Source organism: Cucumis sativus, chromosome 6 (genome assembly GCF_000004075.3).
Source record: "Cucumis sativus cultivar 9930 chromosome 6, Cucumber_9930_V3, whole genome shotgun sequence".
Taxonomy (NCBI): domain Eukaryota; kingdom Viridiplantae; phylum Streptophyta; class Magnoliopsida; order Cucurbitales; family Cucurbitaceae; genus Cucumis; species Cucumis sativus.
The window spans coordinates 826,241-843,785 of NC_026660.2; the positions used below are offsets into that span (position 1 = coordinate 826,241).

At 31.9% G+C, this 17,545-nt stretch overlaps 3 protein-coding genes across 7 annotated transcripts; 1 reads left to right on the forward strand and 2 right to left on the reverse strand.

Annotated features, from left to right (window-relative positions):
- Positions 1 to 948: 948 nt before the first annotated feature.
- Positions 949 to 3,934, forward strand: LOC101217187 (peptidyl-prolyl cis-trans isomerase FKBP20-1). Of its 3 annotated transcripts, none has more exons than XM_004138431.3 (7): positions 955 to 1,103; positions 1,695 to 1,773; positions 2,259 to 2,388; positions 2,836 to 2,969; positions 3,048 to 3,127; positions 3,429 to 3,521; positions 3,605 to 3,934. In XM_004138431.3, the coding sequence occupies exons 3-7, from the start codon at positions 2,280 to 2,282 to the stop codon at positions 3,750 to 3,752; spliced, it is 564 nt and encodes a 187-aa protein (XP_004138479.1). In that variant the 5' UTR covers positions 955 to 1,103; positions 1,695 to 1,773; positions 2,259 to 2,279; the 3' UTR covers positions 3,753 to 3,934. The 3 variants fall into 3 exon arrangements, with proteins under 3 accessions (XP_004138480.1, XP_004138479.1, XP_011656386.1); XM_011658084.2 differs by lacking the exon at positions 955 to 1,103 and adding an exon at positions 1,186 to 1,262; XM_004138432.3 differs by lacking the exon at positions 1,695 to 1,773 and having other exon boundaries at positions 949 to 1,103.
- Positions 3,920 to 7,857, reverse strand: LOC101216306 (E3 ubiquitin-protein ligase SDIR1). Of its 3 annotated transcripts, none has more exons than XM_011658083.2 (9): positions 7,576 to 7,857; positions 6,451 to 6,533; positions 6,281 to 6,335; positions 6,135 to 6,187; positions 5,803 to 6,031; positions 5,154 to 5,268; positions 4,948 to 4,993; positions 4,587 to 4,712; positions 3,920 to 4,362 (listed from the first exon to the last, which is right to left on the reverse strand). In XM_011658083.2, exons 2-9 carry the CDS (start codon positions 6,529 to 6,531, stop codon positions 4,240 to 4,242), a joined length of 828 nt encoding a protein of 275 aa, XP_011656385.1. In that variant the 5' UTR covers positions 6,532 to 6,533; positions 7,576 to 7,857; the 3' UTR covers positions 3,920 to 4,239. The 3 variants fall into 3 exon arrangements, with proteins under 3 accessions (XP_011656385.1, XP_004138475.1, XP_031743514.1); XM_004138427.3 differs by having other exon boundaries at positions 6,451 to 6,577; positions 7,576 to 7,851; XM_031887654.1 differs by having other exon boundaries at positions 6,451 to 6,618; positions 7,576 to 7,710.
- Positions 7,858 to 9,140: 1,283 nt separating this feature from the next.
- On the reverse strand, positions 9,141 to 11,100 carry LOC105435736 (aspartic proteinase PCS1). Its single transcript, XM_011658086.2, has one exon. It carries the CDS (start codon positions 10,774 to 10,776, stop codon positions 9,496 to 9,498), a length of 1,281 nt encoding a protein of 426 aa, XP_011656388.1. The 5' UTR covers positions 10,777 to 11,100; the 3' UTR covers positions 9,141 to 9,495.
- Positions 11,101 to 17,545: the final 6,445 nt, after the last annotated feature.

Below are 17,545 nucleotides of genomic sequence, written 5' to 3' on the forward strand. Positions count from 1 at the left end.
TCAATCCAATCTTCCTCGACGAATTCATAAAATAAATAGAAAGTATTCTGTTACTTAGAAAATTTATGAAATCATTATAATATTTGAATAAAGGATTTTTTTAAAAGAAAATATTGATTAAACAGTGTACCCTAACATACTTCTAAATTCTATAGTAGGATTTACTTCGAAAAATTGTATGATAAGATGTCATGAAATCGTAAATTTAATTATCAATGTTTGAAAACATAAAAGTTACACAAGCAAAAAAAATTCTATTAAAAGAGTTTTTCTAATTAGAATTTAAATAAAAAATATATACGAAAAAAACATAATCAAATATGCAATATAACAAATTAAAAAGATAAAATTCTTTTTTAAAAATTTTTTGGAGATGGAATTAGAATTCCAAACAATTGACCTTCTCACTCTAACAATGAAAATGGTAAAGTATGATAAATTTTTAAATTTCGAATTTTTTATTGAAAAAAACAATAAGAAAAAATCATGTTACATCTTACAATTACAACATATTGAAAAAAAAAAAAAAGGAAGCATGCATACATATGCTTATGTAGATAAAACATAAATTTGAGATGACATGGGTTAGATGGAATAATAATAAAAATAAAAATGTATTGTTAATTAAAATAAAATGAAATATGATTTAAAGTAAATAAGGAAGAGAACAAAAAAAGAAAATTATAAGTATAAAGTTGTCAATAATAATAATAAATACAATGAAGTAAGAATTATTGTTATTGCTTAGAAATTGAAAATAAGTAAAGTAAGTACCAATAAAACTTTTGTTTATCTCTATGTGAAAAAATGGCTGAAGGTTGAGATCGAACCTTTTTCTTTTGTGGAGACTTAGGCTTTATTATATATATATATATATATATTTAATTTGTTTGAAAGTACTTAAACTGCGTCGTATTAAAGCAAAAGGTTACACGTACGTCCACACGTGCGGTGTGACATTGGGGTTAAACCATAGGCATCGCAATTCTTCCAAACGAGCGCTGAATCCCGCCGCTTATGGCCAACAGCAGCCGCTACGATCCGACCCGCACCCGATATTTCGTCTCACAATCGCCCCGATTTTTCCCCATTTCCCCTTCTGGGTTCGTGCTTTTCAATCTTTTTCTCCGCTCAGAACTCCATCTTTTCAATCTACATTTCTGGGTGGTTGCAAGTTTTTTTTTTTTTTTTTTTTTTTTGTATTATATAAAGTAGTAAGATTATCGAAATGAATGGAGTGGAGTATAGAGCTTTGAAGTTTGGTAAAGGGAAAATTCTCTCAATTTATTTCTTCAACTTGTTTCTTTTCTTGCTCTTGCATCGTTCTTTGTACTACTATCTTGCTTTTGCTTCTGTTATTTGATGCAGCTTCTTTTGCATTTATTTTTATCAAATTACTGTTTCTTTCCCTTCTTTTGATGTTAGGGTTCGATTTTATGAATTATGCTCTCGTTTATATATATCAAATTTCCCTCCTTTTGTTTTTCTGATGTACACCTTCTGGTTCTGGCACATTGGTTTTCTTTTTCTTTTTTCGTTCTTTTGTTTTTCGTTTTTTTTTTCAAAGAACAAGAATTAATTAGGAAAAGTATTTGATTTCTTTCCCTTCTTTCTTGATTTAAGGATCGTTTATGTAGACTCATTTGGTTTTCTTTCTGTTGGAGACTGATCTTTTTTCACAATTTCAACCGTAGGTAAGACAAAGAAGAAACTCATAGGTGGAAGTAATTCTTGGATCTCAATTTTCAAAAGTAAAGAACCAAAAACTCTAAGGTACGTTTAAGAACCATTTTGTTTTTGGTTTTGTTCTTTTGAAAATTATGTTCGTTTCCATACAGTTTTTTGGTATATGTTTCCCACCTTCCTTGGACACACATTTGAATTTTAAGCAAAATTTCAATTACAAAGTCTTTAAGTTTTCAAATTTTACTTATTATTTGTCTTTAAAATTTGACTGGGTTTTTTATTACATGATTTTAAAAGTAGGTAATAAATCAAGAAAACTAGAGGCAGAGAAGTAATGATGATAAGCTTTGGTTATCAAATAAAGCTTAAGGTTTTGGGTGTCCGTTTTGAGGTTAATATTTAAACAGTTTAGAGTATCAAACACCGAACTTTGTATGTGTATGGTTTGGACTGCTTTCCTTGATTGTGTTTGATCTGATAAACTTGAAATGGTTCAAAACAAATGGAGTCTTGCATTCTTGCTTGAAACGTTGCCTAGTTCTGATAAATTTATGTTTATTTATTTGATCCAGTATATTCACACCTGGTGAGCAATGAGCGAAACGATAGACTTAACAGGGAATGGAGGTGTTCTGAAGACGATTGTAAAGCATGCCAAAGCCAACGCTGATGCTCCAACCGATGACCTTCCTCTTGTTGATGGTACTGTTTCATTGACATAACATTTACCAACTGATGAGACTGATAGTGTATATCAATAAAATTCAAGAGGAAGACTTGAAGAAGTTACCTTTGAGCTTTGGTCACATAGTGTATTTCTACATGTCTTGCAAGTAGTCAATGGATAGATAGAAGCTTCCCTTTTTGTCATTTAATTTGAGGTTCTTCCTGCGGGGATACAAGTTATAATTACCTGATTGTTTAGTTATGCTTTCGTTCACACTACTACTTTTTGGTTGATTTGTGATTGACATATTCATGAGTTCAGATATAGAACTGGTTACCCCTGCCTCTCAGTCTTTCTATCAATCTCCATTCATTCCGTCCTGTCCTCTTCACACTTGTTCTGATCCCTTTTTATAAATTCTTAAAACTTCTTGTTCCTCCAAAAAGTTTTAATGAACTTTTGTCAAATGTTGAATCGAGCAGTTCATTATGAAGGAACTCTAGCAGAATCTGGCGAAGTGTTTGATTCAACTCGTGAGGATAATACTGTCTTCTCTTTTGAGCTTGGAAAAGGATCCGTGATCCAAGCATGGGAAATTGCCGTCAAGACAATGAAGGTAAAAAGAAACTTGCTTTCCAAAGTGTTTTGGGCTGTTTTGTTTTCTTATGACTACTGTTCTGTATCGTTCCAACAGGTTGGAGAGGTCGCAAAAATCACCTGCAAGCCAGAATATGCTTACGGAGTTGCTGGTTCTCCACCGGACATCCCACCAGAGTAACGTCCTTAACCCTTTGTTATAAACGAGACATGGGAGTTGGTAGTGGCTTTATGATAATGTCTTGAATTCATTTCAAGTATACTAATGGTTACTGTATTTAAAATAGTATTCTGCTTTGGCTTGGACTGGACCTTATTTCTCTTGGAAATTTTCCTCATGAAGTATTTTGGACATTGCAATAGCTATGGATTCCTCCTTTATTCATTCCTTTATTCAAATGGCTTTTTGTAGTTTGTATATGTGCTTCTCAATTTTTAGGTGATAAATTCATAACCCACTGTCTCACTCTCATTGCAGTGCAACTCTTATCTTTGAGGTGGAATTAGTGGCCTGCAAGCCCCGTAAAGGTTCAAGTTTAGGCAGTGTTTCTGAGGAAAGAGCTAGGCTCGAGTAAGTAATCCAATTCTTCAGCTATCCACTCTCTTAAAAAATTGTCCATAACAATTTATTTTTTTACAATATCATTGAATCAGAGAATTGAAAAGGCAAAGGGAGGCTACTGCTGCATTAAAAGAAGAGGAGAAGAAAAAGAGAGATGAAGCCAAAGCAGCAGCAGCTGCTCGGATTCAAGCCAAGTTAGAGTCCAAAAAGGGTGGAAAGGGGAAGGGTAAAGCAAAATAATGTCATGCTACAATGTTAAAAAACAAAATAAATGAGATGAAACTTTAGAGCCATGGGTTTGTAATAGTCATACAGTGAAATTGAGTCACGTTGCTTAGTGTTTTCATTGTATGCCGAATATTAACTAAGCAAAAAATTTCTCCGATTAGCTCAGAATAAAAAGACCCTTTTTTACTGTCAAATGATCTTCTTTTTAGTGTTTAGTTATTGAGATAACAAATACTTTAGTAAGGGTTGGAATAATACATTGAAGACAGTGAAAGAACAAAAATCTTCTCACTCACAATGGTCAGAGACTCTATATCACAAATGATCAACTTAAGAATACAATTAAATGGCTCGTCATAAGTTCATAGAGATACAAAACGACAACTCCAATTCCTGTAATGCCTACCCTAACCCTAATTACACCATGTCTGTCCATATCCTTTGCTTTTAATAAAGGCTCGATGCGAGCGTTGTTTGATAACTTGCTTTGCATCCACAACTAAACCATATAAGCATCGGTTTCGCCTTGTTCCTGTTCTGACCATCCGGATACTGCTCTGAATTTACAGACTGGGCATGTTCCCTGCTGTCGCAACCACGGATCTATGCAGTTGGCATGGAACTACAAGATTGAATTCAAATTAAAAGAACTCTTGGAATACCAACAGGAAGAAGATGTATCAAAATTTGAAGGTAAAGGGACCTCAACTCCAAAGAAGACAAACAAAGCGAAACAACCACTAAACGTAATAATAGCAAGAAACAAAATTCCTGAATTTTCAAAATGAAATAATAGTAACCATTTGTTTGGAAGGAAAGGAGACTGGCATAGAGATGGAGATTAACCTGATGTAAACATGGCAAACTACGTATGAGTTCACCAACATTTACTTGCTCCAAGCAAACACTGCATGTGAGTTCATCCTCAGAGGTTTTGGTACTGCCAACTGCATTAACTGAATCTTGTCTCTTCTGCAATCAAAATTAAAAAACAGTACGAACTCAAAAATTGATAACTGATGAGAAGAGTGTGTGGTATACAAATAATAAGGCTAAAAAACAGGAAAGTTTTGGCCTTCTGTCTCCTTTCAGAACTATATTTCCTTCTAAAACGAGCAATTATTGTATTTGTAATTTTGTACACGCCATTTAAGGCAAAAAAGGAATCAAACATGTAACGAAAAAAAATGTGAACCTATTTAGGTACCTCAATAGATTCTGAAGATGAAGCCTGCTGATTCACAGAGGAGTCGCTGCAGATAATTTAATGAAAAATGAAAACTCAATTTTAGTTTTGGTAATAAGCTGGAGTACACATATTTCATCGTTGAAAAGTCTCAGCAAAGACTATGTATTCTTAAATTAAAACAACAGAAGTCATTCTGGAATGTAGACGAATATTACATTGATTACCTTTGAGGACCAGAAACCTTGTATTTATGAACGGGAAGAGCATTTATTTGTTCCTCACTCATAGAAGGTGTTGTCGGAGCATTGTCAGAATCCAAAGCTCTCAAGGTTTCATAATCTGAAGACAAATGATATGTTTAACATAGCATAATCAACCATATATGTAGATATAAAATTTAAAACATATAATGACAGGGTTTAAAAAAAGTTAGAAATCAGAAAAAGATACCCAACAAATTTGAAGTTTCATGAAGGTACTGTCCATCCCAACCATACTATCAGAAGCAAGTTCAGGACACTTTCTTTTCAACACTTGACGACTACTTCAGCAAGTTTAAAGTTCCATAAAAATCACTACTTCTATCCTATTTGACTTCATGCATTTACCGCTAGCTTATCATGTCAGAACAATGCCAAAGAAGTCTTATCAACAAAAAAAAAAATTGCCCGAATAAGTGAATTTCTTGCTTTTTCAGAAACCCACATCAAAATGATTAATTTCAGAATCTTGTCAAAGAAATCCAATTGATAAAGTTTCCCCCCACATATGCACACACACGAGAGTTTGTGCCACTGAGAATGTAAAAGAACGGTGGCCATATTTGACAAAATTTGAAGCTACGAACTTGCACTTATTAAATTTGAACCATACCTAGATCGTCAAATTCCCGATCTAGCAGAGCAAGTTGAAGCCTTAGCCCTTGTAAACGCCCTCTAGTTGCAAGTGCTATTGATGGTGGCATATGTAACCTTAATTCAGTGTGACCAAGAAGACCACTGGCTGCCATAGCTCTAGCTTGGGCTTGAGCCTGAAGTTGTTGACAAGTTGCGTACATCCTTAATGTTGTAGCCATCAAAAAGACACCAAGCACAAGCCAGAGCTAAATATGCACGTTCAAAGCAAGAAAATGTAAAGATTCATGTCAAGGGTGAGAGAGTAAAATCAAAATACTACTTATTCACAATGTGGAATATGAAATGTACCAGAAAGTTAGGTGACATCTGGTGAGAGTTTAATATCATGAATAGCAAAAGGACTGCAACAAAAGTCGAGGATTTAAAAAAAATGCAATAGATCAATATTATTACATGAAACAGATATCAGAGTCTGTACATAGATGAAATAGTACCTGTGACAAGAAAGGCAAGCGAGTTTGAGTTAACAGGACGTGCTGCATGAACCCGCTGATTGTGAGCAAAAAAAAAATGAATAAAAAAATTAGAATCATAACTAGTGCAATATCTAGAAATTTCCAAGCATTGGTATTAACAGGTCAATAATACAAAATATTGAGCATACCATTGCACGCCTTTCAGGTATAAATCCAGATAGACCATTTTCAATGTCTGGAACTCTCGTTCCACGGAAGACAAAACTCATGTCTGCAATAGTTGCAACAGCTAGTTGATTTCAGGGTAATGTGAATCTACAGGATGAAAGTCTTATGAATTTATAGCCATCAATAATCTGCATAACTCTTAGAGAAAGAGGCTCCATTATCTTAATAGTCAAACAACCCACATATCCTTACTACAATAACACATCATTCATCATTCTCAGCCCCGATGGATTATTCAACGAACAAGTAACATAAGAAGTGAAGTCTAAAGAATAAAAAACTCATGATAGCCTAAACTATAACGTTCCTTTAACCATATAAATGTGTAGATGTAATGTACATGGCTACACAATGACCACCTATACAACACAAATATAATCATAAAGAATTTCAAAGAGTTTGAAGTTCTTTTAAGTATTGACATGTTCATATATGGTACATCCATCACATGTGTAATTCAACAAGAAGAGCATGGAATTCCCAATTAATCATTCCTTAGTTATCAAATTCAATGCCTAAGCCTCACTCATGAGCTGATCATCTGCGTCATATAGATTAGATAACTCAAAGTCATTGATTCCTTAAGACAACATAAAAAAATATATATATCTAAACCTGAAAACCCTCAAAGAAAGGAAGAGCATTGTCTGAAAAGTGAAAATATATCCAGAAGTACACAAGACATTTCCCCATCATTTGGGCATCCAAAGGAACCAAAGGACTGTAAGATGAATGCACTCAAACTCCAAGTGCATACAGACACCCAATATTTAAAAGATTGAGGTCTTCACTAAAATGCAAATTGTCAACTTCGAAATCAGAACTACTGGGTACCAGATCAGCTTCGAAATCAAATGTAGCAAAAACATCAATCGATAAACAGATTCAGACAAAACAACAATTCTACAGCCGTATAACTATAAGGTTCGATGACAGTTAAACAAGTGAAATCCAAAGGATAAAACAATCAGACACAATTAAAGAACCCCAGAAACGAATTACGAAGAAACAGAAGGTATAAGAGAACAGGGATCAGCAAATAATCTAACAAGAATGATCATTGTTAAGGGAAATCCGAGACTTACAGAACAAAATCGAGTAAATGGGGTTAATTGTGTAGGTCCAAAAGCGACAAGGTTTGCTTCGAATCGAAAAGTTTCGACGATGGGGTCTGTTAAAATTGTGTGAAGAAGGAAAAGAAAAATGAAAAAGAAAAGGTGGGCTTCGGTGTGGCGACGGAGAAGATGAGGGAGCGAGTCGAGTGAAGGGAGGTGACTCGGACGCGTTGAGTTGCTCTAAGACCCGTCTTGGGCTTGGCTTCCAACTACGGCAGACTTTGGTAAAAGGACTTGAATCATTAAAACGACGTAGTATTGTCTCGGTTTGGTCAAATTCTAACGCCTCCCTCTTCTTTTTGCTATTCTCTACACATTTCCCAAACGTTACCCAACCATCCATTCCTATTTCCTCATATCATTTATACCTAACTTACTATCATTTTCTCAATCTAATTATTCATCTTTATAAACTTTCATTATTAAAAAATATATATATGCCTTATAACTCCACAAATTTAACATTTTTGTATATGTTGAATAGATAAATTGAAGAAATAAAGATGATGTTAATTACCATTAAGTTGAACTTATTTTGCTACAAGTGGTTAATTATTAGTTAGCAAGTTGTGTCTATTGTTGCCACCGTATGATTAGACTAATGATATGGAAAAGAGATTGTGATTTGGTTGGAAGGCATATTATAAGTGGTGTGCTTTGAATGTATTGTTTGTTGATTCTCACTCACAACTTGTTGACATTTATAGGAAGAAAAAAAGAAGTTATTAAGTGGGGGGAGTAAATAGAAATTATGAAGTTGATTGGAAGACATAAATCCTTGCGTCGTGGCTTCGTGTTTGTTGGGGATGAACCCAATAAAGTACAAAAGAATTCCCTCAACTATGGGGTCCCATGAGAGAGACTCAACACAACGATAATAAAATCATCAATTTTTATAAAATTTATTGGAAAACATACAAACACATATATGTTTAATTCACACCCATTTAATTAATTCCCATCTTTCTAGATTTCATTTCATTTGAATTTAATAAATAAAAAAAAGTTTGTGAATAAAGAAAGATTTAATAAAAAGAAAAACATTTTTTTTTTTTTGAAGGATTGAGTAATGAGAAATAAGTATTTAAAAATGGATATATAATTAGTGATCCAAACTTGAAGGCTTATTAAAATGACACGTGTGAAATTGATTGGTTGAGAAGTTGCATGTTTTGCTTTAAAAGCAAACCACACGTGTGTGTGCTGCCTCCTCGTGATTTTCATCTCACGTGATCACCATACTAGTTCTACCCTTCACTACACCCACCAACTTTTTCCCTCTTCACCTCAATTAAATATTTGATTCTAAATGCCAAACCAACTATGACGAATTTAGTAATTCTAAATATTTGATTAATAAAAAGAAACGTAAGACTCAGATTCAAATAGAGTTGAAAAGGATGAAATTAAAAAGGTTAGAGTGACATAAAGTTATGTATAAATTGACTTAGATTTAAACTCATTATTTGCCTCAAAATTTAACTCCACCTCTCCTTCCTTCCCATGGCGACAAAATGAATAAACAATAACAAAGATGAGCTGGCAAAATTAGCAACTTTATCTTTACAAAAAAAGTCAGAACATAACTTGTCTTTTCTTTTAATATTAATAAAAAATAGCCACTAAATTATATATATATATATATATATTATTCTATACAATTCAAAATTGTACTAACTCACTGACCCAACACCAAACCCAATAAAAAATATATATATTAAAAAATATTTATAAGAAAAGAAAAAAAGTCTGACATGTCCACAATGTTGTTCAGAGAATCTCACAGAGCAATAAAAAAGGCCTTTCCCTGTCCGATCAATGGGCCACCCCCTCCCTTAAGGTGGGCCATGGATTGGACAGTCTTTTTGTTTTCTTAATTGGGCCTAATTTTCAAAGGCCCACTCCTAATCTTTGACTTGCTAAGTCACACCTCGTCTCTACAAATCCAACCCTTGATTTTACCAAGTCAAATTCCATCCACACGTTTTGTTGATGATGATGACCTATCACAAAAGCTTCTATTCCTAACAAATCCGAATTCCCAAATGTTAAGCAATAAACCCATTCGTTTCCTTTCATCATTTCCGGTACTCTGTACAGCAAAACCTCTCCACCCACCACCATCTCCGCCCCACGGAACATCAAACTCACTGATGGCAACGTTGGTAGTTTCCCTCCCGCTGCTACACTATAGCACAAGTCCATCGCTCCTTGGAAAACAAAGTTTGGATCACCCAGTGGAGCCAAAACCCCTTTTGTTTGCTCTAGAAACTCGTTTCTTAAAGCTGTGTACACTGGTCCCAGAAGAAACGTGAACTGGGTCCCTGAATCTACCATCGTTTGCCCGGCGCCGGTGTGATCCGGTGCGAATATTGATTTCGGGAGTGGCAGGATTTTGTTTCCTACCCTGATTCCGTCGAGTTGGACTGTGTAGGCGACTCGGTCGAAATACGGTAATGGGGTTGAGATTTGAACTAAAGGTGTGTAGGTTAAATTCCCAAGCCATGAAAGATGTAAGTCGCCGAAGAGAAGAACCCCAGAAGAATCACGACCGGATATGCAATAAGAGAATTTGGGTAAACCCAATTGGGTAACAAACGACAGTGATCCTCTGTTCATGCCCATCAATCCAGTGGTTTTCGCGTCCTCCTCCGAATTGGAACTGAAACCCGAATCCATACACCCGAATAAAGTTCCGGGTAGAGCCGATGATCCGATTCGAAAATTGTCTGATGCGAGATTTCCCTCGAGTGAGGACGCATCGGCGTAAGAGACAATGGCGTGGCAGAGCTTTTTCGGGTCGCAGGTAACCGGGTTGGGTAAATCTCGGGTCCGGGTACGGCAAATGGGGGAAGAACAGGGTATTGGTGAGTAAGAAGAAGAAGAAAGTGGGTTAAAAACAGAGGTCAAATTTGGGGATTTCTTGCAGTGAAGCCATGAGAGTTCACTGCCTGTATCAAGAACCATGGTGACTTGTTGAGGAGGTGAACCAACGGTTAAAGAAACAGTCAAAGTGACATTATGGTGAAAACTAAGCTTGTTGGAAGGCTGAGAAATCAAACCCATCTGAGTGTTGAGAGGCAAAACCATGGAGGTCGGAGTTGCAGAAAAACAGAGACTCTGTTTCAAAGAGAGACAGACGAGGAGGAAGAAGAAGAAAAAGAAGGCCATGATTTAGGAAATGGAATGAAATCTAAAAATCAAAGAGAAAAGCAAAGAAAAAAGGATTTGGAATGGTATGGTATGGGATTTGTTTGTTCATTGGGTTTGGGAATGAAGTAATAAGAGAGGGAAAAACAGTGGGGATTTTGTGCGTCGTTGTTAAATAGTGGGTTTTGAATACGAAAACGTGCAATAAGGAGAAGGCAAAAATATTGTACGATTAATGTAAATTTGGTATTTAAGGTATGTAATTGAGATAATGCAATTATATTTATTTCTTTTACACGAATCACGAGGGATAAAGACTCGTGTGGGTTTCAAGGCTGTTGGATTCGATTTTTGGGTTTCCTAATAATTATGAAAAAGGAATGCTTTGTTTGTTTTATTATTTTCTTTCCTTTTTTAAAAAAAAATTAATTTAATTTTTATTTTGGAAACCTTTTACCAAAATTAACAAATATTTACAAAACTCACTGTTTATAAATATTTTATAGACATAAATATAAATAAAGAAAATAAATTGGTGCTCATCATAATTGACTCAACTAAGGAAGAAATATATGAATTTAGAGATTAGATATTTTAATTGAATTCACACGAAAATAAACAAGTTATTGAGTATGATCTTGACATCTAATATGTAGTTAAAGATAAGATTATGACTTAAATGACATTAAATAACTAATTAATACAATTATTTAAATCTTTTAAATTTGTAATCTTATATAGATAACAATAAAATCAAATAAATAATTAAAATGAATTTAGTTTTATGATAATTTGACATGGTCTTCCCACCTTCCTAATAGAAATACAAAGTTTGATATAAAAATTATAATAAAGTATGATTAGAAAGAAGAGAAAAAAAAAATTAGAAGTACAATTAGAGTAGAAGTAAAGAAAGAAAAGCAAAGAAAAAGAGAAGGTACATCATGAAGAGTAGGGCAACCAAATGTGGCAAAAAAAAAACTTTATTCCAACCATTATTTCCAGCATGGATGATAGAGAACATAAATGTTAAATTTAAGAGTGAAGACATTTTATCATAAAAATCAAAATAACTTTATAAAATTACAAATTAATGTATAATATACATCAATTAATTTTTTTAAATCATTAATTTTTTATTGATATATTAAATAGACGTCATCCTAAAATTTATGGATATAATATTAAATTTACGTTAACATGTCACAATTTTTGTCAATATTTTTATGCTGGAGTTGATATCAATATAAGAGACGAGTCGATATTTTAATTATATGATAGGAAAATCTTATAAACATCCAAGAAAATAAACAAAAGAATTTGAGTGATGTAAAAGTGTAGACATGTTAATTTGTTCAAAAAATCATAAAATGTTTATTTGCTAATTTTTTGTTTTTAAATTTTTTCTAGCAAAAAATGTCATTGAATTTCGCCTTTAATTAAAATTAAGCACAGCACTCTTATATTCATTGCTATTAAATTAAACTAATCATTACATTTAGATATTATTTAAACTCAATTAACTCAACGAATTTCAATTAATGCCATCATAACGAATATTTTATTTTATACTATTTTAACCATTTCTTCGACATTATTGTTATTAATTATTTTATAAAACTTAAATAATTTATTTTATTTCTATTCTTAAAAAAGACCTTTAGAATACAATATAAAATATTTTAAATAGTTTTATTTTTTCCTGTCCACGTTGATTTTTAATTAATATAACATTAAAGTGTAAAATGCCATGGGATGAAGTGATTTTATATAAAAAAAAATTGGTAAAGTCAAACTTTTACAAATTTTAACTAATTTTGTTTTTGCTACTTTGGCCAATTTTTTCAACTATTTTTGGTAAATTACTTTTTTTTTTCTTTTCATAATTCCTTCTCTTTTCTTTATAAATTCATTTATCTTATCATAACTTCAAACTGAAATAGAATATGGGAGAGAGGAAACAATAAAAAAAAAAAAAAAGTAGGAGAAACAATACCTATGAGAGGTGGAAGAACTGATGGAGCATAAGCAAGAGAGAAAGGGAGTGCCAACTGCCAAGGTCTCCTATGGTTGAGTAATTTGAAAGAAGGTTTTAGGTTGAGGAATAGAGGAATTAGGAAAATAAAATTTGTAATTTACAAAACAATAATAATAATAGTTGGGAAATTTGATAAAAAAGTAATAAAAATTAGTTAAGGTTGGGTAGAAAATTGTTTGAATAATTTTTTGAAAAGACAAAAAAAAATTGAAGAAGATTTCATAAATGGTAAAATCTGGTTTGAATTGTGTAAGGAGATGCACCAAAAAAATTCAAAAGAATTGATAGGTTGAATTCCTTTAATATTGAATGAAAATATAGATGGTGGATATCAGAAAATAAGTAAAAAGATGGTATTTTTTAAAATGTTGTGTATGGTTTGGGTGGGGAGTTGAGGTTGATGAGTGATTGGCGGATGCAGCCTACACACATATACCTCTCCTCTTAATTATATCTTGTCTTTTCTAAACCAATTTTACATCATTTTCAACTTCTTCTATTTTCCTTTTCCTTTTTTACAAAAGAAAATTAATAAAAGAGTTTCTAATTTCCCCTCCAAATTGGGATCCAACTGTTCATTTATTTTAATTTCCAAATTGGTGTTTTTCGATGACCAAACTTGTCCTTTACTATTTCAACTTACAGCTGGGTCTCTCTCATTTTTTTCTTTTTTTTTTCTCTATTTATTATCATAAATATATTACCCCCCATCAATTAATTAAGAAAAATATATTTTCATATCTCACTTTCAACTATTTTTATCTTTTCTCTCGATGTTTCACAAACACTTAGTCTACTACTAGTTAGACATTGATTTTCTTTTATTAATGATTTGTCATAAATGTACTCTAAATTTAATATTTAACCCCATTATATTTAAATCCTTATTACCTTTTTAATAATAATAATAAAAGAAAAAAGAAATTGACACCATCCCTATCTTAAACTTAAAAATGGTGATTAATTAAGTTGAAAAGTAAATGGGGATTCTTTAGTGTTCCCAAATAAGAGCTGCATTTGAATTTTGGAGGTGAGGAATAAGATAGAAAGGCTACTAACTCCCCCATCAATTCACTCAAATCCCATTACAACTTTTTTTTAACTCTGCCCCCCTTTCCTCTTTTCTTTTACTTTATTTCAACTCATCCTTCCACATCTTTCCTATTCCAAAATGAATTCAAGTATTTACAAAATATACAAAAATAAATTGATAATCATAAATATACTATTTAGTTTAGTAATAATGAGGGAGGGAGCTGGAGATGGAGATGGAGAAAGGATAATGATGTTTTATCTCCAAACTACATTGAAATTGATGTATTAAGTAATCAATTGAGACTTGAGATGTTGTTAAAATATCACAATTTAATTAAATTAAGGAAAGAGTTTGGTCAAATTTGATTTTGTCATTTTTAACGATAAATTCAAAGCATCTACAACATGATTGATTTTGATATATACTCATTTATATATATATATATATATATATATATATATATATATATATATATATATATATATATGTCAAAAATTAAAGAGGAAAATTGAGGAAGTATCCTCCAACCAAAATTCAAGAACAACAACAATTTTCAAAACCATAATTATTAAACCTAAATTACTTAATATAAAAGAATTTGTAAGCAATAATATCAATCCATATAAAAAGTGAATTGATATCTTCATTTGATATCCAAATAAATTTGTACATCTCAACTAATTAGAAAAGAGAAGAAAAATGTGAAAGTGGAATGAATGGAAAAGAAAGAAAAGTGGTGTGTTTGAGTTTTGTTTTTGGTGGTGCCTTCCGATTACAACATTACCAAATAAGTTCGTATGCCGCCTGACAAAGTTGAAACTCTTTTTTGAATTAAAAGTGTTGTTCTCACCTTCTAATTTATTTTATTATTCTTCTTCTTCTTTTTTCAATTTCAAAGCTATTGTCGGTTTAATGTATTTTTCTTTTTCTTTTCCTTTTTGTCTTGTATAAAATAATATGTATCTCTATAACCTTTTTTTTTTATATATAATTTACTCATCTAATTATTATTATTATATTATTTTCAAAACTTTATGTCTGTGTATGTATAATCAAACATTGGACAGCCTATAAATGTAACTTCTTCTTTAAATTTAAATATTACAAAAATTCTACACCTTTTTAGTATCACCTTTTTTACTTAGTTGGAACTTTCCTAAAAAAGAAGCCAAAAAGAAAATTATTTAGGTGCTGCTTAAATTAAACATAGGTGTGAATTGTGATCTACGCTATGATATGAGAAAAATTAATTTAGAAGTTCAAAGAAGTTTGATATCGACTTAAAAGATAGTTGTGGTCTATATTATGAATTAAAAAATTAGTTCTATTAGTACGAGAGTCTTTTGCATTGCATCAATACATTTATCTTAAGTTTATAATTGTTAATTAGTGCTTTTAAATTTGGTTAAATATATTTTGTTACTTCTCCAGAAGGTGGTTGTTGTCAAGCTATTTTCATATTTCAGATGCTGTGGATTTTGCATAGTGTTTTCTTTTTTCAGAGGTGTGTCGATTTTTTATATAGACTGTTTTCTTGCTAGGGTTGTTGCATATGTTTTGAATTGCTCTTCATTGTTAACTAGCTATTCAAAACATTCATCTATCATGTATGTAACTATGGATAGTTTTGTTGAATACTACATTGAAAATTATCATATTTTGCTGCTTTAGGGGGAGCCCTAAAGCCTAGGAGGGAGTTCTCATTAACTTAGAAAAATCTAATTAAGTTTCACATGTGAAAGAAAGTTCACAAGTGAAGAAGGAGGATAACTTCAAGTGAGAGGGAGTCCACTCACACATTTAAGGGGAGCTTAAGCGATCTACTAGTACTCTAATAGCAACATACTTAAGGGAGCCTAATTAGAACTAAAGAGAGAAGGTCGATATCACATCTAGGGAGAGTCGAGTTTTATGATTGTCACTGTAATTTCAAGAATATACAAATAAATACAACGATGTAATTGCTTGACTCTATCATATTAGTGAATTATCTTTTTTTGACACTTTGTCGTAGATATAGAAGGTGTTATATTCACTATTCAATTGAGTTATCCAACTAATGTGTGTTTCCTAAATTGTTTCCCTCTCTATTGTTTTTTACCACTATCATTCTACTTGATAGGACGTGTTGTGTCTATGAATACATATGGAATAAGAAAGAAAAATATAGTTTTGTAAAATTAAACACAAAAAGGGTCATTGTTGGATATATTAACAACAAAAGAATTTGTGTACACACATTAGTATACAATAGGACAACATGAATATTTCCTTTCCACACCTACTTTTCTCTTACAGCTCTTTTAATACTAATAAACATATGTGTCTTCATACCAATTAATTAATTTTGTCCCCTTTTCTTTTCTACACTTCATTAGAACACATCATATATTCAAATCCAAATAATTTCCCCAAATAATTACACTTTAGGAGGATAGAAAAAAAAATGACTGGTTGCATATATAACACTAGTTTAATTTTGAAAATAAAGTTTATAAGCTATCTTAGTTTTCCTCCAAGTTTCTTAATTTGTTATCTATTTTTTACCAAATCATGTCAGGTTTTGGGAAAAAAAAAAAAGTAGCTTTTAGAAACTTGAAAACTATAATTAACATATAGATTGTCACAAGATACACAACGTTAGAACAAAACATATAACAATGAATATAGAAACAAACATTAAATATTATAATAGAAAGTGACAGTAAGGGTCTAATAGCCAAGTTGGGTGCAATAAAGTTAGACAACTACAACTTTATACTTATTTGCTAGTAGAGAAGACATCTACATGAAAAAAAACAAACAATAGAACAATCTTATGAATATAACTTAGTCTCCCTCTAATTAAGTTTCCCTTTTTTACTTCAGATGATTGCTCCACTCTAAGATAGTCTAGAAGAAAACTCTTGACTAGCAAATACAGAAGCTTTCTTAAACAATTCAAACAAAATTGAGTAGAAACAACCAATTCAAACAAAAAAGATCGATTGTACCGAGTGACGTAAAAAAAACCTTTGTTTATACTAATAACACGTAAGTATAATCAAATCAACTTTTTTAAAAAGTGACTAACTCTAATAAAAACAAACCTTTATATTCTCATAGCTCTTAGAAAAGTAGCATCAAACATCCTAAACCTATACAGAGCCAAAGACATATAGCCAATATTATTTGATCAAAACACTAACACCTTGTTCTTGTTTTTGTTTTTGTTTTTAGAATTTGACTAAAATTTTATCTCTTTCGTAACTTTAAGAAAGAAATGCGTAAGAGAACGTAAAGTAAAATAACAAACAAAATTGATAGAGAATTGAATTAAGAATTTGAAAGCGTGTGTTGAAGTAGATATGGATGGGTAGTTGAAGTTTGATAATTTGATAAATGATCTGTGTTTGTTATTTTATGGGTTATATCCATGTACCCCAAATAATGGTATATATTTTGGATGAGATATATAGGGTCGGTTCAAAATTAGGCCAACACAGTGAGCTTAAAGTTAAAGGCACAATGAAGAAGATAAGCAGAAGGGGGGTTGGGGTTTTTGCTTTAAAAAGTGGCAATTTTTTTTCATAAAGTTGGAAAACAAAGCAAGGACAAGCACTTTGGTTGAGCTTTCACCATCAAAGTCCCTTCATACATATTGTTGCATCCCCATGCAAAAATCTTTCATTCAATCTCTCTCTCTCTTTTATTTTATTTCTTCATATATATATATA

What these genes read in the sequence shown, in the direction of transcription:
- LOC101217187 (XM_004138432.3), top strand. Translation starts at nt 2,280, where the DNA reads ATGAGCGAAACGATAGACTTAACAGGGAATGGAGGTGTTCTGAAGACG. An exon ending in TGACCTTCCTCTTGTTGATG is followed by an intron (nt 2,389 to 2,835) that starts GTACTGTTTCAT and finishes TGAATCGAGCAG; the next exon opens with TTCATTATGAAGGAACTCTA. An exon ending in GAGGAAAGAGCTAGGCTCGA is followed by an intron (nt 3,522 to 3,604) that starts GTAAGTAATCCA and finishes TCATTGAATCAG; the next exon opens with AGAATTGAAAAGGCAAAGGG.
- LOC101216306 (XM_011658083.2), bottom strand. Translation starts at nt 6,531, where the DNA reads ATGAGTTTTGTCTTCCGTGGAACGAGAGTTCCAGACATTGAAAATGGT. An exon ending in GCTTGCCTTTCTTGTCACAG is followed by an intron (nt 6,188 to 6,280) that starts GTACTATTTCAT and finishes CTTTTGTTGCAG; the next exon opens with TCCTTTTGCTATTCATGATA. An exon ending in AAGGTTTCTGGTCCTCAAAG is followed by an intron (nt 4,994 to 5,153) that starts GTAATCAATGTA and finishes AATTATCTGCAG; the next exon opens with CGACTCCTCTGTGAATCAGC.
- LOC105435736 (XM_011658086.2), bottom strand. Translation starts at nt 10,776, where the DNA reads ATGGCCTTCTTTTTCTTCTTCTTCCTCCTCGTCTGTCTCTCTTTGAAA.